Here is a 21282-nt window from a genome sequence, read left to right as displayed (position 1 = left end):
TGTAAGGTAGGTTCTGACTGAAAATGGAGTTTGAAGTATATGGGGTTTTTTTGCCTAATCAGTTGTTTTAATGTCCTTTATCATTATCTTGGTGGTGGTTTAGTCACTAAGTCATGTTCGACTCTTGTGACCCCATGGACTGTAGCCCTCCAGGCTCCTCTGTCCATGGGATTTTCCAGGTAATAATACTGGAGAGGGTTTCCATTTCCTTCTCCAGGGGATCTTCCAGGCCCACAGATCAAATCCAGGTCTCCTGCTTTGCAGGCAGATTTTTTACCAACTAAGCCACCAGGGAAGCCCATACATATCCTTATCTTAGCAAAGGATAAAACACATATAAAACTTCACCTATGGAGTTTTCTGAGAGATGGATTATGGAATTTACAAAAAATTACTAATGATAATCTTTCTTACCACTTTTTTGGTATTAATTTCTTGTATATTTCCATAACTAAAATGTAAGTTCCTTGAATTAGAGGTCGTTGACCTATACCATTTATAATTATGCTTCTTCCTTCCTAGTCACACAGTAGGAGTTTAAAAAGTGCTTGCTAAACAAATTCAAGCTTCTAATGGATGTCTCTGAGGGGATTTTAATAAATGTCCTCAGTGAGCCCAACTTCTGGGATTCATTCCAGTATATTTTATTAGGTTTAATCTTTTCGTAGTGAAGAATTACAACTTTGCTGGTTTCATAAACGTTACGTACTTTTAAGATAAATTAATGTAGGAAAGTAAAAAAATTGAATAGTAACCCGAAATCCTGTCATCAACAATAACTTTCCCTGTTGTTTTATAAATACTATTTGACATCTCCTGATGTGTAGCCATAGTCAGAGGTCATCTTAGAAAAACCAAATTATACCATTTTAATTAAAAATACTAAATTTAATTAAGTTTGGCCTGAATAATAAAAAAGAATGAAAGTAAAACCAAAAACAAAATCGCTAAACATTGCCACAAGATGTATTCGTATCTGAAAGTTCTCTCCAAAGCTGTTAAAATGTGACAGACTGAAATAGAAGTGATAATTTTTTTAACTACTCAAACTTTGGCTAATATATTTTGAAGGAGGGGGAGATAATTGCACTTACAATCCCACTTACCTCCATGTTTTCATTATGTTATTTTTTAAATGGGCTTCCCTGGTGGCTAAGCTGGTAAAGAATCTGGCTGCAATGTGGCAGACCTGGGTTCAATCCCTGGGTTGGGAAGATCCCCTGGAGAAGGCAGCGACTACCCACTCCAGTATTCTGACCTGGAGAATTCCATGGACTGTATAGCCCATAGGGTCGCAAAGAGTCCATCAAGATTATTAACATTTAAAAATCTATTTTTTTTACCATAATCCCTGTTTGTCACTAACCTCATGGTACTGTATTGTAATCGAGTCAATGCTCCCTGATAGAATTTTTACAGTCTCCTCATTTTGTGAAAGGTACTCGATTTAGGTTGTAGATGGCTAGATTTTGCCCTCTGATAATTATTTTTTCTTTAGACTTCACTCTTCAAAAGCCTGCTTTTCTTCACTGAGCTCTTTCAGAATCTATTCCTCTGTAATTTTTTTGAGACGATGAATAACTCTTTGATTTTGAACTCTTTCTGTATTTCCTTGGGCAGTTCTTGTAACATAAGGCTTTGGTCTGCCTCTTTGATGGGCTCCTTCCCTCTGCTTGAGTGTATCTCCTGTGGACATTTTATGTGCTAATCCTGTGGGATTTCCCTTCTGGAAAATAGGAAGTTTTAAGCCAACAAGAGCTCCAGAGTCTGCCGCCTTTACTCAGATTGATGCTCTTAAAACTCCCTTTGGTTACAATAATTCCCCTGACCCCGATCAGACGCTTTCCCATGATTTTATTGACTCCTAATGTTGTCTTTAGTAGTATAGACACTTAGTGCGGCAGTTTGACAGTTGTCCCTTCTCTGTTTCTCTGGACTTCAACTACTTTATACTTTCAGTTCAGTTCAGTCGCTCAGTCGTGTCCAACTCTTTGCAACCCCATGAAGTGCCAGCATGCCAGGCCTCCCTGTCCATCACCAACTCCCGGAATTCACTCAAACTCAGGTCCATCGAGTCGGTGATGCCATCCAGCCATCTCATCCGCTGTTGTCCCCTTCTCCTCCTGCCCCCAACCCCTCCCAGCATCAGAGTCTTTTCCAGTGAGTCAACTCTTCGCATGAGGTGGCCAAAGTACTGGAGTTTCAGCTTTAGCATCATTCCTTCTAATGAACACCCAGGACTGATCTCCTTCAGAATGGACTGGTTGGATCTCCTTGAAGTCCAAGGGACTCTCAAGAGTCTTCTCCAACACCACAGTTCAAAAGCATCAATTCTTCAGTGCTCAGCTTTCTTCACAGTCCAACTCTCACATCCATACATGACCACTGCAAAAACCATAGCCTTGACTAGACGGACATTTGTTGGCAAAGTAATGTCTCTGCTTTTGAATATGCTATCTAGGTGGGTCATAACTTTTCTTCTAAGGAGTAAGCGTCTTTAAATTTCATGGCTGCAGTCACCATCTGCAGTGATTTTGGAGCCCAAAAAAATAAAGTCTGACACTGTTTCCACTGTTGCCCCATCTATTTCCCATGAAGTGATGGGACCGGATGCCATGATCTTCGTTTTCTGAATGTTGAGTTTTAAGCCCACTTTTTCACTCTCCACTTTTCACTTTCATCAAGAGGCTTTTGAGTTCCTTTTCACTTTCTGCCATAAGGGTGGTGTCATCTGCATATCTGAGGTTATTGAGATTTCTCCCAGCATCATTCTTGATTCTAGCTTATGCTTCCTCCAGCCCAGCGTTTCTCATGATGTACTCTGCATAGAAGTTAAATAAGCAGGGTGACAATATACAGACTTGACGAACTCCTTTCCTGATTTGGAACCAGTCTGTTTTTCCATGTCTAGTTCTAACTGTTGCTTCCTGACCTGCATATAGGTTTCTCAAGAGGCAGGTCAGGTGGTCTGGTATTCCCATCTCTTTCAGAATTTTCCACAGTTTATTGTGATCCACACAGTCAAAGCTTTGGCATAGTCAATAAAACAGACATAAATGGTTTTCTGGAACTCTCTTACTTTTTCCATAATCCAGCAGATGTTGGCAATTTGATCTCTGGTTCCTCTGCCTTTTCTAAAACCAGCTTGAGCATCTGGAAGTTCACGGGTCACGTATTGCTGAAGCCTGGCTTGGAGAATTTTGAGCATTACTTTACTAGCATGTGAGATGAGTACAATTGTGCGGTAGTTTGAGCATTCTTTGGCATTGCCATTCTTTGGGATTGGAATGAAAACTGACCTTTTCCAGTCCTGTGGTCACTGCTGAGTTTTCCAAATTTGCTGGCACATTGAGTGCGGCACTTTCACAGCATCATCTTTCAGGATTTGAAATAGCTCAACTGAAATTCCATCACTTCCACTAGCTTTGTTCATAGTGATGCTTTTTAAGGCCCACTTGACTTCACATTCCAGGATGTCTGGCTCTAGGTCAGTGATCACACCATTGTGATTATCTGGGTCGTGAAGCCCTTTTTTGTACAGTTCTTCTGTGTATTCTTGCCACCTCTTCTTAATATCTTCTGCTTCTGTTAGATCCATATGATTTCTGTCCTTTATCGAGCCCGTCTTTGCATGAAATGTACCCTTGGTATCTCTAATTTTCTTGAAGAGATCTCTAGTCTTTCCCATTCTGTTGTTTTCCTCTATTTCTTTGCATTGATTGCTGAGGAAGGCTTTCTTATCTCTTCTTGCTATTCTTTGGAACTCTGCATTCAGATGCTTCTATCTTTCCTTTTCTCCTTTGCTTTTCACTTCTCTTCTTTTTACAGCTATTTGTAAGGCCTCCCCAGACAGCCATTTTGCTTTTGTGCATTTCTTTTCCATGGGGATGGCCTTGATCCCTGTCTCCTGTACAATGTCATGAACCTTCGTCCATAGCTCATCAGGCACTCTGTCTATCAGGTCTAGTCCCTTAAATCTATTTCTCACTTCCACTGTATAATCATAAGGGATTTGATTTAGGTCATACCTGAATGGTCTAGTGGTTTTCCCTACTTTCTTCAGTTTAAGTCTGAATTTGGCAATAAGGAGTTCATGGTCTGAGCCACAGTCAGCTCCTGGTCTTGTTTTTGCTGACTGTATAGAGCTTCTCCATCTTTGGCTGCAAAGAATATAATCAATCTGATTTCGGTGTTGACCATCTGGTGATGTCCATGTGTAGAGTCTTCTCTTGTGTTGTTGGAAGAGGGTGTTTGCTATGATCAGTGCATTCTCTTGGCAAAACTCTGTTAGCCTTTACCCTGCTTCATTCTGTATTCCAAGGCCAAATTTGCCTGTGTCCAGGAATTAGACACTAAGATAACTGCATCTTTTCTTCCTCTGATTAGGGAGGTGAGGTACCAGCTTTGATAAGATAAGTCAGCTATAAGATAAGATCAGATATAATGAGCTTGTTCTTAAGCCAATTAAGAATAAGTATGTTAGGATAATTAAAATGGGATTAAACATCCTGTGTGGTGACAAATTTAGCAATAAGTTCATCTGCTCTGTCTTTGTTCTGAAATTATAAAGCATAGTTTTGCTTCAGTGGACATCTTTGAAATAGATCTTGTTTTTTGATTTTGTCATGAAAGTCTATGTACCTCTCTGAATCTTTCTTTTTTTCCCTGTGATACTCTTAAATATTTTGAACCATGCCAGATAGTAACCAACAGCATAAGTTTGACTTCTCACATTGTCTGTAACATGTTTCTAAGGTTTTACAATTTTCCCATTTCCCCAATACTCCCTCCCAAAGTCACCCTTGGTAAATGACCCCAACTTCCTCTCATGGATTAGAATTAAGCAGGTTCCTTTTCTATATTTTCAGCATTTCTGTCTCTAAGTTTTGCCTTTGCCTCCCCTGCTGAGAAAAAATAACTTCTTCCTAATTCCTTTCTCCTTGTAGTCTATTTTATTTTCCTGTGAAACACTTTAAATATGTAGAAAAATAAAGATGCTAATCAAACATACATCTGTATCAAACATACATCTGTAATCAAACATACATTTGACTTCACTCCTAACAAATGTCAGGAGTTTTTTGGGAATCCTTTAGATATTTTTTTTTAATTGATAAAATTGTTGTACATTTTTGTGTTTATAAGTGAGATTGGCCACAAATTCTCTCTTGTATTATCCTTGTATGTCCTTATTTTGAAATAAGTTATATTAATTTCATAAAGTAAATTTAAGAGCTTTCTTTCTTTACTTATTCTCTAGAATATATATCTATATAAGTGGTGGGAGAGTTGCTTGATGTATTGGTAAAATTAGTCTTCAGAGCTGTTTGTAATATGTGATGTGTGTACACTTTGAGTAGGAGGGTTTTTATTTATAAGAATTTACACAAATTTATTGAGGCTTGCTATTTTTAATATAATTTGAAAATTTGTGAACTTGAAATATTTTAGTTTATCTGTTCAAAAGTGAAAGTGAAGTCATGTCCGACTCTTTGCGACCCCATGGACTGTACCCTACCAGGCTCCTCCGTCCATGGGATTTTCCAGGCAAGAATACTGGAGTGGGTTGCCATTTCCTTCTCCAGGAGATCTTCCCGACCCAGGGATTGAACCTGGGTCTCCCACATTGTAGACAGATGCTTTAGCGTCTGAGCCACCAGGGAACCGTAAAGTTTTAACTGAAGAGTCTGTGATGAAAGTGAAGTCACTCAGTCCTGTCCGACTCTGTGACCCTATGGACTGTAGCCTACCAGGCTCCTCCGTCCCTGGGATTTTCCAGGGAGGAGTACTGGAGTGGGTTGCCATCCTTCTCCGAAGGATCTTCCCAACCCAGGGATCGAACCTGGGTCTCCTGCATTGTAGGCAGACTCTTTACCATCTTAGCCACCGGGGATGTGTTCAAAAGTATTGGCTAAAATCATAGTAGTATGCTTTTTACATCTATCTCAGCCAGGGCAGGAGATGCAAGAGATGCAGGTTCAATCCCTGGGTCAGGATGATTCCCTTGAGAAGGAAATGGCAACCCACTCCAGCATTCTTGCCTGGAAAATTCCATGGACAGAGGAGCCTGCCATCAGTCTAACACGACTGAGCATCCACACACACATACTTTTTTAAATCTAATTTTCATTATATTTGCCTTTGAATCTATACTATACCTCAAATTATGTGCCTATCTTTTATTCCTATTAATGTTTATTTAAGCTATCTCTCTTTAGAGGTATACCTGTTTTATTGTTAATGAAAAAATCCTTTTTCTGTTCTTGATGGTCATAATTGTTCTTTTCTATTTATGAATATCCATTCTGCTTCTTTACAGTCTTTCTTTTTCAGTTTTTATTCTATAGTTCATTCATTAACTTCTTGATTTGCACACTCAACTCTTGAATTTTCAGTATTTTTTCTTCTCTTAAATATGCACAATTTATCTTTATAACTAATTTAGCTGCTTTTTACAAATTTTGGCATGTCACTTAGAATCTAAATATTTTGTAATTTCCATTACAAAATTTTTTAACTTATGAGTTACTTGTAAGTTTGCTTCCAAGTTTCCAAACATATAATGGGTGTGGGAAGACCAAAGCGTTGCTACATTTCTGTTATTGATATCTAAGTTTACTTCTTTGTGGATAGAGAGATGAGATTTTCTATTATTTTTCAGTATTTGTTGAGACTCACAGGTCTGTTTTGGGTATTTTTTTTAAACTGTTTCTTGAGTGCTGACTAAAAGAAAATGCTTTAGTTCAGTGCTTAAATTCATTGGTTTAAGATTGATTATAGAGTTTTTAAAGTCTTCTTCATTCTTAAGACAAGTTTTTTACCTGTTACCTCAATGTTAGTCACTTAGTCATGTCCAGCTCTTTGTGACCCCATGGACTGTAGCCCAGCAGGCTCCTCTGTCCATGAGATTTCCCAGGAAAGAATCCTGGAGTAGGTAGCCATTCCCTTCTTCAGGAGATTTTCCTGACCCAGGGATTGAACCCAAGTCTCCTGTATTGCAGGCAGCTTCTTCACCATCTGCTATCTGATAAAATATGTCCAGATATCCCATTAGCATTATGGAGTACCAATTTCTATTTTTAATTATCTCAATTTTAAATTTTGAATGTTATGCAGTTTAAATGGATCCAGGTTTAAGGTCATTGTATTTTCCTGGTGAATTCATTTTATACCTAAGGAATTATTTTCTTACCCCAAAAAAGGTGTTTTTTTTTTTTTTTTTAAAGCTTTATCTTTATCTGATGTTAATATTATAGTTTTGCTTTTCTTGTTGTGTTCAATGTCTTCCTGCTGTTTTGAGTTTTTCTCCTCGTTTTTGGTTTTCTTGATCGTTATTTTAAGTGTATCTCTTGTAAGGCAGCATATAATTGGATTGTGTTACTTTTAAAAACTAATATGAAAATCCACTTGTATATTTTTTTATTGTGTTGGACTTAATTAAATTTTTTTTAATGACTTCGTGTGATTGAGTTTTCTTTCCAGGAATTTATTTGGAAGTTCTAAGTCTTTCATTTTTCCCAGTGACACCTGTAGACTCTACCTATAGAGTTTTAACAAAGTTAAAAACTAGATGGTATCTCTTTTGTTCTCAAACAGTGCCAGAGTTATATAGCATTCTCATTTCAGTCACACTGTATCATCTCTCATGCAATTGTGTACTGTTTTCTTTTTCTTTTTTCCATTTTAATTCATGTTAGTTTTATTTTCCTCTGTTAGTATTTATTTGGAGTTACTCATGTCTATTCATCTTCTGGTTTTTTATTACTTCTGCAACCCACCCATTCTTTCTTTGAGTTAATTTCTTTGTTTGTTAAAAGCATGCACTAGTGATTTTTCAGCATGATTCTCTAAGGGACTATTGTTCAGTTGCTAAGTTGTGTCTGTCTCTTTGTAACCGCATGAATTGCAGTACTCCAGGCTTCCCTATCCTTCACTATCTCCCAAGTTTGCTCAAACTCATGTCCATTGAGAGAGTGATGCCATCCAGCCTTCTCATCCTCTGTTGCCCCTTTGTACTCTTGTGCTCAATCTTTCCCAGCATCACGGTCTTTTTGCAGTGAGTTGGCTCTTTGCATCAGGTGGCCAAAGTATTGGAGCTTCAGCTTCAGCATCAGTCCTTCCAATGAATATTCAGGGTTGATTTCCTTTAGGATTGACTGGTTTAATCTCCTTGCAGTCCAAAGGACTCTCAAGAATCTTCTCCAGCACCACAATTTGAAAGCATCAATTCTTCAGCACTCAGCCTTCTTTATGGTCCAGCTCTCACATCTGTACATGACTACAGAAAAGCCATAACTTTGACTATACGGACCTTTGTCAGCAAAGTGATGTCTCTGCTTTTTAATACACTGCCTAGGTCTGTCATAGCTTTTCTTCCAAGAAGAAAAAATCTTTTAATTTTGTGGCTGCAGTCACCATTGGCAGTGATTTTGGAGCCCAAGAAAATAAAATCTGTTACTGTTTCCACTTTTTCTTCATCTATTTCCATGAAGTGATGGGACCAGATGTCACCATGTTAGGTTTTTTTTGAATGCTGAGTTTTAAGCCAGCTTTTTCCTCTATTCTTTCACCTTCATCAAGAGGCTCTTTAGTTCCTCTTCTGTTTCTGTCATTAGTGTGGTCTCATCTGCATATCTGAGAGAATTTCCATTTTGGATAGTACTGAAAATATTCTTATATCATTGCTATCATTGCCATTTAGAGGGACATTTTTATTAATTAAATTCTAGATCAAAACTTATTTTCTTTTGTCCCTTTGAAGATATTTCATTGTCATCTGTTATTTATTGGTAATGTGATTCTTGGGTCTTATATTGATCTCTTTGCGGGTAATCTGTTTTTGCTCAAAATAATTTTAAGATATTCTTTTTATTTTTGATATTTTGCTGTTTCAACACATCAGATGAAGGAATGAGTATTTATCCTTTTTGTGATTTGGTGTGTTGCTTTTTCTGAGGACTCTTGTCATTTTTTAGTTCTAAAACTTGGAGAGACATTTGCTCTTCAAATATTGCCCCTCTGTGATCTGCTGTGTTTTTTCGTTCTCAAACTCCTATAAATGTGCATCCTGACTACTTAATCTATTCCCTGTATTTTTGCTCTATCCTGCATTTTTGACTCATTTTTAATGCTGCATTCCAGATATCTTTATCAACTTTATCTAGACCTGGTGCTATGTTGGGTTAAATAAACAGATGGTATTGAGTGAAGTAGACATTATGAAAATTAAAGGCAACTAAGGCAAGATAGAAACGCAAAGAAGCTTTGGAGATTTTCTTCTGAAATGTCACTCTGAAAAGAGACACAATTAAGTACATTATTGAATATATATATACCTTCAGTATACATTTTATGTGTGTGTACAGGTGTATGTTTTCCCAATCTATAGTGAATTCATACCTCTTGCTTATTTATCACAGGACACTTGAAATGGACCAAAGCTGAGGACATTGACATAGAAACCCCGGGATCTATTCTTGTCAACACTAACTTGAGGGCATTAATAAATAAACATACATTTGCTTCCTTACCTCAGCATTTTCAACAGTACCTCCTGCTTTTGCTCCCAGAAGTGGATAGGCAGGTAAGTAGAAGTTTCAGACATTTGATATCAGTTACCAGTTATATCATTATGAAGTGGCAGGTCTGTTATCGAAGATGACTGATACCTGAGTGGATGGTTTTGTAATAGTCTAGTATATTTATGTAACTTATATACTTATTGCTGGCATTGGTGTGTTTGCTTAATCTGCCAAAACAGACTCATTTTTTATTATCACTAGTGAGCCAGTTCAAATGTTAAAATATAGCACATTGCCATAGAGTGGAAACAACAGACCTACCCACATTGGGAAGGAAAAACAAAGAAATCAAAGGTTCCATTATCAAATAAATCTTTGAAGTAGCTGCTCCTTTGCCCTGAGGGAATATTGAAGTGCAGCAATAAAAAGCCAGGGTTTCTAAGAAATTATGTAAATGTTTTCATTCTCAACTCTTTCCAAAAAGCATTTAAAATTTATGTTTGGAGTTGGCTTCTGAAAGTCTATCATCATGAATATGATTGCCTATAAATAATCACGTTTTATCTTTATATTTAGTTGAACTGGAAATGCTTTCAGTGTATTTTTGTATTTTTGAAAAGCTTCTAAAATAAGGAAGTACAAATATAGACTCATAATAGCAGGCATCAATCATCTTCTAAAGCTGTTTGCTTTGAAAAGAAAAAAAATATTTCATCACATAAACTTTTATTAAATTTCACAAAAATTATTAAATGGTAACTAAGGAAACATTTCCTTGCAATTTTCATTTCAATAAGAGTTGACACTGTATGTAGTTCCCAGTTGATGGACATATTATGCATGTGTTTATAAATTTGCATCTCAAAACTAGAGACACATCCATAAATTGATATGGGCAAGGTTGATTCAATATTTCCATATTATTTTGAACAAATATTCTTAGCTTTTTATTTGATTCTCTTTTCTTCTAACTTACCAACTTTTTCATACATACTTAAAATTTGATGAGCTGCTGTTTTCTACCATTCTTTTGTATCTCTTTGGTGGATATTATTGTTCATTTTAGAAAAATACTGTTTTGATTTTTGTGCATTTTTGTTTGAAATTTATTCAGTATTCTGAATATAATAAATATTTGGTGCTTTGGAATAACAGAAATACAGTAAGTGCCTATTACATATTTATTCAATCAGTGATTAAATACACTCAAGTTGGATACAGAAGCTATATTCCTAAATAATGAAAATATGAGTTAGAAACAGGTGAACATAGAGAGAAAAGCACAAAGTAAATTGAACTTTTATATGTAGAAGGGAAAAAAAATCACAGACAAATTCAAGATCCTTGAATTGGGCCTAGAAGTAGAGGCAGAATTTGAATGAAATAGGTGGAGATGTGTTTTATGTGAAAGATTCAAATATACAAAATCAAAAGTGAATTGTGAGCGTAGTCTGGATTATAGGAACAGCAATACCAATGGGTCTGGAATGACAAATTAGAAGTCGATTTTAGAAGATGCTTTGAGTATAAGGCTAAGAAGTCTGAACAGTGTTCTTGCTGTGTTTGCAATGCAAAGCCATTGAGGGCTTTTGAGCAGAGCTGTGTAATAAGATCACTACTTCTTAAGAAAATTATTCTGGCAATACTGAAAAGGGAATGTTAGAGATGGGAAGCATGAAAGTGGAAAGGGTTGTTAGAAAGTCATTTTAGTTGTTCCAGAAGGCAAAGTGAGGGCTTGAATTTGAGGAATAGCATTGAACTTGAAAAGGAATGTGGTTTAGCTGCTAAGTTGTGTCCAACTCTTGCGACCCCATGGACTGTAGCCTGCCTGGCTTCTCTGTCCTTGGGATTCTCCAGGCAAGAGTACTAGAGTGGGTTGCCATTTCCTTCTCCAGGGGATCTTCCAGACCCAGGGATCAAACCCAGGTCTGCTGCATTGCAGGCAGATTCTCTACCAGCTGAGCTACAAGGGAAAAGGAATAGGATGATGCAATCACCATCACCAGTCCCCACTGCCGCCATCATCACTGTCATCCAGGGGCAGCAAGTTTACATTTTGCCAAATAACACTTGAAGCAGGATTTCGGGAGAAGTGGCTGATAATTCCTGGGTTTCAAGTTGGTATGACTGAGCATTGCGTTCAGGTATTTAGAAAAACTTTATTTATTTGGGGGACAGTGAACTTATTAGCTATACAGCTATTCCCTCCACTTCAAGGTATGTGCAGTTTATCTTGTTTACAGTTCTACCTCCTGTTGCTAGAATGAGATTCAGCATATATAAAATACTCACATCTTTTTGCAATGAAGAAATGACAGATTGTCTTAGGATTAGCCAAGTATATCAGTAACCCAGAAGGCCACTCTGAATAAGTCTAATATTTAAACCAACCTGTAGCAGTTTCTGTTACTCAGTGTTTTCCAGTCACTGTGAGGCATATAAATGAATAAGGCATGAATATCTGTCCTCAAAGAACAGGTAGTTCACTGGGAAATTATGTATTCAAGAAATATTTACAGAGCGTGTATTATTACTTTGCTAAATACAGAGGCTTCAGGAATAAATCTTGCAGAGGAATAGCAGGTGGAGGAGAAAGACAAGCTTATCCTGAAATATAGCTTCCTGTTTACTAGGAAAGAAGTCTGATAACTGCATAGATCTATGGGAAATTTAGTATAAGACCAGGGAGAGTCACATAAATAGAAGTATAAAGAAAGTCCTCAGAAGGCAGAGAGGGTGAAGAACTTTAATTTGAAAGTAGTACTGAAGAAAATTTTATGATGAAACAGATGCTTAACTTGCACCTTGAAGGTGTTTTGGAAGTAGCATCAAGAGAAAGTGCATTTTACAGAAGGAGAGCTTGTCATTTACAAAGACCTGCTGTGTGTATGGTAGGATACTGTGCTAAAGGGCAGTGTGGTCTACAACCTGGATCACCTGGTTGCAGAATCAACTCTTTAGCTTTTTCTGAAACCAGGGGGTACTCAAGAGATTTCTCAAATGAGAAGCAGCATACATAAAATAATTTAAGTAAATATTTTAATGCCTGGACCTAGGGCAGGAGAAGAAGATCCAAAGAATAAATAAAGTCAGTCCTTATTTTCTCTTAGAAGCCAGTAGCCCTGTAAATAATGTATTGGACTGGCAGAAAGATAAGACCCAGGGAGACTGGATAAGAGATAAAGACAGTAGTTGAGATAAGAGATTAAGAGTCTGCTTTGATTTATGTCATCTAGTGTTCTGCCTGTGTTTTCCTCTAAGAGTTTTATAGTTTCTTACATTTAGGTCTTTAATCCATTATGAGTTTATCTTTGAGTATGGTGTTAGGCAGTGTTCTGATTTCATTCTTTTACATGTAGCTGTCCGGTTTTCCCAGCACCATTTATTGAAGAGGCTGTCTTTGCCCCATTGTATATTCTTGCCTCCTTTGTCAAAAATAAGGTAATCATAGGTGCATGGGTTTATTTCTGGGCTTTCTACCTTGTTCCATTGGTCTATATTTATGTTTTTGTGCAAGTACCATACTGGCTTAATGACTGTAGCTTTGTAGTATAACCTGAAGTCAGGAAGGTTGATTCCTCCAACTCCATTCTTCATTTTCAAGACTGGTTTGGCTGTTCGGGGTCTTTTGTGTTTCCATATGAAATTGTGAAATTCATATTTCACAATTTCCATATGGAAGTTTCAATTTTCCATATTTCAAATTTCCATATGAATTGTGGAATTTTTTTGTTCTACTTCTGTGAAAAATACCATTGGTAATTTGATAGGGATCACATTGAATCTGTAGATTGCATTTGGTAGTATATTCATTTTCACTATATTGATTCTTCCCATCCAGGAACACGGAATATTTCTCTATATGTTGTCCTTGATTTCTTTCATTGAAGTGAAAGTGAAAGTGAAGTCGCTCAGTTGTGTCCGACTCTTTTCGACCCCATGGACTGTAGCCAACCAGGCTCCTCCCTCCATGGGATTCTCCAGGCAAGAGTACTGGAGTGGGTTGCCATTTCCTTCTCCAGGGGATCTTCCAGACCCAGGGATCGAACCCGGGTCTCCTGCATTCCAGGCAGACGCTTTAACCTCTGAGCCACCAGGGAAGCCCCCGATTTCTTTCATTAGTGTCTTATAATTTTCTGTGTACAGTTCTTTTGTCTCCTTAGGGATGACATAAATCAAAGCAAGATCGTCTATGATCCACTTCCTAGAGTAACAGAAATAAAAACAAAAGTAAACACGTGGGACCTGATTAAACTTAAAAACTTTTGCACAGCAAAGGAAACTATAAACACAGTGAAAAGACAGCCCTCAGAATGGGAGAAAATAATAACAAATGAAACAACTGACAAAGGATTAATTTCCAAAATATACAAGCAGCTTGTACAACTCAATATCAGAAAAACAAACAACCCAATAAAAAAATGGGAAAAACACCTAAACAAACATACAGATAGCTAGGAAACACATGAAAAGATGCTCAACATCGCTCCTTATTAGAGAAATTCAAATCAAAACTACAATGAGATATCACCTCACATGGGTCAGAATGGCCATCATCAAAAAGTCTACAAACATTAAATGCTGGAGAGTGTGAAGAAAAGGGAATGCTCTTGCACTGTTGGTAGAAATGTACATTGATACAGCCACTGTAGAAGACAGTATGGAGATTCCTTAAAAAACTAGGAATAAAACCACCATAGGATCCAACAATCCCACTCCTAGGCATATACCCTGAGGAAACCAAAATTGAAAAAGACACATGTATCCCATTGTTCATTGCAGCACTATTTACAACAGCTAGCACATGGAAGCAACCTAGATGTCCATTGACAGATCAATGGATAAAGAAGTTGTGGTACATATACACAATGGAATATTACTCAGCCATAAAAAGGAACACATTTGAGTCAGTTCTAATGAGGTGGATGAACCTGAAACCTTTTATATAGAGTGAAGTAGGTCAGAAAGAAAAAGATATTGTATTCTAATGCATATATAGAATCTGGAAAAATAGTACTGAAGAATTTACTTACAGGGCAGCAGTGGAGAAACAGAAAATAGACTTACAGACATGGGGAGAGGGGAGGAGAGAGGGTGAGATGTATGGAAAAAGTAACATGGAAACTTACATTGCCATACGTAAAACAGATAGCCAATGGGAATTTGCAGTGTGGCTCAGGAAACTCAAACAGGGGCTCTGTATCAACCTAGAGGGGTGGGGTGGGGAGGGAAATTGGAGGGAGGTTCGGAAGGGAGGGGATATATGTACATCTATGGCTGATTGATGTTGAGGTTTTACAAAAAAACAAAATTCTATAAAGCAATTATCCTTCAATAAAAAATAAATTAATTTAAAAAAAGAGAGTTTAAGAGTCTGACCTAAGACATTAGGCCTTGGAGAAGAAATGAAAGGACTGCTCCCTGCATATTTCAACCCTGAAGAGTGGGAGTAAATGACACTGCCTGTGGGATGGGTTTGTAGAAGGTCTGGAGGCAACTGGAGATACTATCTAGGGTTATTTGGGAGGACAGGAAGACTCTGTGGCCCCATCCACATTCGACATTGAGAAATTGAGAACTGTGTCTCTGCTCTGCTGGAGCTGAGCTCAGCCCTCTCTCCCAGCAGCAAGGAACAGGCAACTGAATGCAACAAGCTTCCAAAACTGCTCTATTTCTGTTAAGTTTATAAAAATCCAAAAGGAGGTGAACATCACCATTTTCTAGGCCAGAAGGAGTAGGAAAGGCATGGAGATGTGAATCAGATTACACAGATTTACTTGAGTCAGTGGAAGGTAGTGCAATTATGTGAAATTTCACTTGTATGAAAGCCTGATTTCACATATTTTTACAAAATTTGAAATTCTCAGCTTTCTTGTCTTCTTCTGTTGACTGCCCAGGTTACTGCCCGAGTTCTCCCCTGAAGCAGTCCTACAGGCTCTCCTATTCTGGGCCATGTGAAGCCAAAGTGTAATTCATTATGACACCTTTAAAATAAGGGAGGCTGGGTTCCCCATTTACCATTAAGCCAGCCTTTCTGGTATTTTTTTTTCCATGTTTGTACTTTTCCTTTCTTTTTCTAGAGGGCTGTTTATCTTAGATTACATATTTTACATATTCCTAGTTGTTTTATAACTTTGTCACATCTAGTTTATTTTAATTTTACCTCACACATGTTATGCTGCAATTAACAGAAAACTGAACTCAAACTTACTTAAATATAAAGGGGATTTATTGGCTCAGGTAATTGTAAGATGGAGGTTGGAGTAGGCTTCTAGTTGTTAGTCCAAGGATTCAGTTATCACCGACCAGTTTAACTGTGTTTAAAGAATTCATTTAAAAAATCTTTTCCCTTGTAGTTGGCACTATTCTAAACCTGAATCCCTTTGTGGTAAGATGGCTACCTGAATTTTTAAAACCTGGGTGTTTTTCTGTTGGTTCACATTCTTAGGGAACATATTTGAAGCTGTTTGTGTTTACCTCAGATTGGGACTTGAACCCATATGCTAGGACTCCAACCCAGCCAAAATCCAGGGTGAGACATAAACCCACGTGGTCAGGTCTTGCTGCTGCTGCTGCTAAGTCGCTTCACTCGTGTCCAACTCTGTGCGACGCCATAGACGGCAGCCCACCAGGATCCCCCGTCCCTGGGATTCTCCAGGCAAGAGTACTGGAGTGGGTTGCCATTTCCTTCTCTAGTGTATGAAAGTGAAAAGTGAAAGTGAAGTCGCTCAGTCGTGTCTGACCCTTATCGACCCCATGGACTGCAGCCCACCAGGCTCCTCCATCCATGGGAGTTTCCAGGCAAGAGTACTGGAGTGGGGTGCCATTGTCTTCCAGCCCAAACCCACGGTACTGGTTTCAGGACATAATGGACCTCAGGTTCTTGATGCCTCATCACAGAAAGAATTTAGTGATAGACAAAGGGATAGGTAATACGTGGATTTTTTTCAGATTTAGGGAGAAGCACACTCCACAGAGAGAGTAAGGGCCACTGCAGAGGGTGAGTCTGGAGAGAGTATGAGCCATCACAGAGGGCAGAATCTGGCGGCCTTGAAATGTGCTGTGGTTGGTTTTTATGGTCTGGGTAATTTCATATGCTAATGAGTGGGAGGGTTATTCCAACTATTTTGGGGAAGGGATGGAGATTTCCAGGAATTAGGCCCACTCCGTGGTCTTTTGATAGTGTTTTGGAACTGTCCTGAAGCCTCTGGGTGTGTCATTTAGCTTGCTGATTGAGGATCAAAGTCTAGTCAAAGTCTGCTTGTCTGCCATCTTGGACCCATTTGATTTTAATTGGTTTATGTTGTGTCCTTGGACTGTGTCATTCCTTCAAAAGTTGTGCCCTGCCCCTTTCCTTCCTATTACATATTGATACTTCTAGTATTTCAAAAACAAGACCTAAGAGTCACATGAATGGTACTGTATGGATCACCTGTCCACTTAAACAATGACTCCAGCTGGGGGGAAATGGAATATTCAAATTGGTTTAAAGCAGCCAGGCCTAATCTTGAACTTTAGAGTGCTCATCATCTCCAAAAGTAAAATGGTGCACTGTGAGGAATTCAGGAATACTTTAGAAATTTGGTTTTTAGGAAGTTCTGTTAGAGGCTGTGCAGTGGGGGTTTGAGGGGGACGTCAACTATTGTTGTTCCCTGTAATGGGGTAGGTATGGAGTTTTATTTCTAACGTGTTGGGTTGAGATGCTTCTATTACAGGAAATGTCCAGAAATGATTATGTGATCAAGTTTTTTAACTGGAGAAAATGTAATTAATGATTACAATCTACATAGATTATAGTGTCAGCTATGGGATTTGATGATACTGTGAGATATAATCATTCCAGAAAAAGACATATATTTGTGAGGAAGTGCATATTACAAAGGGTGTCGGGGGCAGCCAGGGAATAGATAGAAAATAGCAAATCTGTGAGATCATCAATGAGGAGATTATGTGCGGGCAGCAGTGTCAAATGGACTTTAGGAGGTCACAGGGAGTAAGGGGGACATCTTTCCTTCATTCCTTTAGATCCACCCTCTGCCTCTTTTTCTCTGCTTTGCTCCAGGAGGCTGTCTGTAGAGACTAATGTATATATGGACTACTGCATCAGCAAGAACAATGCCTCTGTCTTCCTTTGTTTTTAATTTTGCTGTTGTTGTTCAGTCGCTAAGTCGTGTCCAATTCTGTGTCAGCCTGGGGCTGCAGCATACCAGGCTTCCCTGCCCTTCACCATCTCCAAGAGTCTGCTCAAACTCATGTCCGTTGAGTGAGTGATGCCATCCAATCGTCTCATTCTCTGTTGCCTGCTTTGCTGCTTTCAGTCTTCCCAGCATCAGGGTCTTTTTCCATGAGTGAGTTCTTTGTGTCAGCTGGCCAGATATTGGAGCTTCAGCTTCAGCATCGATCCTTCCAATGAATATTCAGAATTGATTTCATTTAGGATTGACTGGTTTGATCTCCTTGCAGTCCAAGGGACTCTCAAGAATCTTCTCCAGCACCACAATTCAAAAGCATCAATTATTTTGTACTCAGCCTTCTTTATGGTCCTCAGCTCTCACATCCATACATGATTACTGGAAAAACCATGGCTTTGAAATAATAACAAACTATTAGAAGACTTAAAAATATAGTAGAGAAGTTTCAAGCCTCATTATCCATCAGACCCCCTGTCCCTAATATATTACAACTTTAAGCCTGTTTTTGTTTTGTTTTGTTTTTCCTGCAAGCAAGGGCATCCTCTTACATAAGCACAGTGTAGCCAATCAAGATCAGAAAACTGGAATTTATGATTCTTACTGTGTAATTCTTACTCTATTCACGTTTAGCCACCTGTCCCAGTAATGTCACTTTTAGTAACAAGATCCTTTTAGTATCAAATCTGTCATTGTATTTAGTTGTCATATCTTTTTAGTCTCCTTCATTCTGGAATAGTTCTTCAATCTTCCCTTGACTTTGTGATTTTGACACTTTTGAAGATTATAAGCCAATGTTAGTTTGTGTGATGTTTCCTAGTGATCAGATTCAGATTTTATCAGGAGGAGGAATATGACAAATGATGATGTGTTCTCCTTGCACCTATGAGCTGGCACAAATTTGATTTCTCCTGATACTGATGTTGATCACTTGAACATTCTATTAAAATGTATCCCCCAAGGCTTCTCCAGGGTAACATTACTTATTTTTTCTTTGTAATTAAATAGTATTTTGTAAGGACTTCCTTTTAATCCTGTTCCTCTTCAGCCTGTCAGTTTTCTACTTACTCCTATCTCTGTGGTTTCTTCATTGTTCCCTAGTTTTTTAGCAGGTTATTATGCTCAGCTGTCCACATTTGGTCACTAGGAGCCTGTTCAAGCTGGTTCCTCTGTCTTCTAAAGTGTCTCCATCACTCTTTGAATATCTCATTACTTTGAAACACATGGAATTGTTCCAGTCTCATCTTATACTTTGCCTGCCCCAGCCCTGGAATGCATCCCTTCTCCAAGGAACCTTAGTTCCCTTTACTGGAAGGTAGTATTTAGAAATCAAGATCTCACTATACCTGTGTTCTTTGCTGTTGAGGTATGGCTGCTCCCAGATCTGGGACAGACTTATGAAATATATGCAGGTCTGTATATGCAGGAATGCGTGCATTCATACATGTATGTGCATGTTTGTGTGTGTGACGACCTTCTGTGTCTTGGTGACAAGGCACATCTTACAGGAGAAAGAGTATGAGCCTATTCACAGTCCATAACTGTAAAACAGTTTCCATTTACATTTATTTCTACATGCATCTCTATAGCTTGTAAACTGTGAATTCACACTAATGCTTATAAACTAACCTAATGCCTCCTGGTTTATCCTAGCTTTGTCCCTTTATATAGCTGTCCAACACTGACAGTGTTCTGTTACTCTCAATATTTCTAAATAGTCCATGAACCTCCTGGAAGTCAGTCAGTCTTCCATCTTGGCCACCTTACCTCCCCATGGGAATGGCCTCCTTGCCAGCCTGAGGCTCTCACTCTCCATGACTGCCCACCTCCCCACCTCCCCTGCACCTTTCCCTTCCTGCTTGACCCCTCCCTCACACTGCTCATTGGGCCCCTTCTGTGAAGGTGGCCCCCGACCTGCTGTGTCTCCCCTCTCCAGGTCTCCCCTCCATACAGTCACTCACCTTACCCCACTGGGCTGCGTGATCCCACTCTGCACCATCATGAGTCCCTCCACAACTTCTCTCAGAGGCCCATGTTAATATATGCTTCTGGCCTGAATCACTCAGGAGGAGGATGAGAAGGCTCCTGGACTCTTTAATTGGTTTCAGCTGTTGGGATGCCCCAGCAGGGGAGGAAGCAGAGTGAGACTGAGCCCCTCACCTGCCCTTCATGGACAATAGAGGCCACATCCATTGACCAGCTTCTATCAGAAAGCCTGTGCCACACATCCCTCTCCAAGTTCCAATCACTCCCTTCTCCCCTCACCCTTCAGGTCAAATACTTGCCCGCATCATTCGCTCTGGCTTATTGCACTATCCTCCGTGGTTTGGCTGCATCCTGCCCACATCTTTATAAATAGTCCGTTTAATCTGCTGTCTTTGAAGAATGCTAACTTGAATGAGTCACCTGTGCCTGCTGGGTTCCTGACTGACACACCCTTTGAGGAAGTAGAATGATATGGATGGAAAGCCAATTCTAGTGGTTTGGGGAAGGATATATGTTCCATTCATTCAACCAACGTTTATGTAACCTGTGCGTGCATGCTAAGTCGCTTCAGTTGTGTCCAGTTCTTTGTGACCCTGTGGACTGTAGCCCACCAGGCTCCTCTGTCCCTGGGATTCTCTAGGCAAGAATACTGGAGTGGGTTGCCATGCTGTCCTCCAGGGAATCTTTCTGACCCTGGCATCAAACCCGCATCTCTATGTCTCCTGCATTGGCAGGTAGTTCTTTACTACTAGTGCTGCCTGGGAAAGCATTGATGATACAGATGTTAATACTTACAGTTCATATCCTGAGAGAAGTAATGGTTAGAGAAGAGAGAGAGAAAAGCCTGTAGGTGAGAACAATGCTGTGGTGGTAGCATATGCATTGTGCTAAGGGGACATTTGCTGCGCTTAGTCATTCAGTCATGTCTGACTCTTTGAGGCCCCATGGACTGTAGCCCACCAGGCTCTTCTGCCCATGGGGATTCTCCAGGCAAGAATATTGGAGTGGGTTGACATGCCCTCCTCAACGGGCTTTTCCCAACCCGGGGATTGAACCCAGGTCTCCTGCATTGCAGGTGGATTCTTTACCCCTGAGCCATCGGGAAGCCCAAGAATACTGGAAGTGGGTAACCTATCCCTTCTCCAGGGAACCATCCCAACACAGAAATCGAATGGGAGTCTCCTGCATTGCAAGTGGATTCTTTACCAGCTAAGCTACCAGTGAAGTCCCAAGGGAACATAGAGGAGGTGGTTATATCCTGTCTGTGGGAGTTAGAGAAGAGTTCAAGAGAAGGTATTGCTGAACAAGGTCAAAAATGATGGAGGAAGTTTCCCAGGTTAAGAAGTAAGGCGGGCATTCCTAGCAAAGGAAACCATGCTTACCAGTAATAATACTGATTGCCTGCAGTGCCAGGCCTCCCACAGAGATGGTTACTAGTCCTGACAGCAGTTCTCGAAGAGTCTGTGTTCCTGTCTTATATACCTGGAAACTGAGGATAAGGAAAGAAAAGGTCTTACCCAGCCTCTTCCAAATAAAAACATGGACACCAGAATATGAACACAGATTTGTCCACCCCCAAGGTGATG

General features: G+C 39.2%; 1 protein-coding gene across 5 annotated transcripts in view; it reads left to right on the top strand.

Annotated features, from left to right (window-relative positions):
- The window catches only part of ASXL3 (ASXL transcriptional regulator 3), a 196951-nt gene that overhangs the window by 110362 nt on the left and 65307 nt on the right, over positions 1-21282 (top strand). For all 5 annotated transcript variants that reach the window (XM_059881015.1, XM_024984461.1, XM_059881016.1 and 2 more), the window contains exon 8: positions 9420-9583. In XM_059881015.1, coding sequence (XP_059736998.1) covers positions 9420-9583 — 164 coding nt within the window. The remainder of the gene's footprint in view (positions 1-9419; positions 9584-21282) is intronic.

The sequence above is a fragment of the Bos taurus genome, chromosome 24 (genome assembly GCF_002263795.3).
Source record: "Bos taurus isolate L1 Dominette 01449 registration number 42190680 breed Hereford chromosome 24, ARS-UCD2.0, whole genome shotgun sequence".
Taxonomy (NCBI): Eukaryota; Metazoa; Chordata; class Mammalia; order Artiodactyla; family Bovidae; genus Bos; species Bos taurus.
The sequence above is the reverse complement of the archived record's forward strand: the minus strand, read 5'-3'. Positions and strand labels throughout refer to the sequence as shown.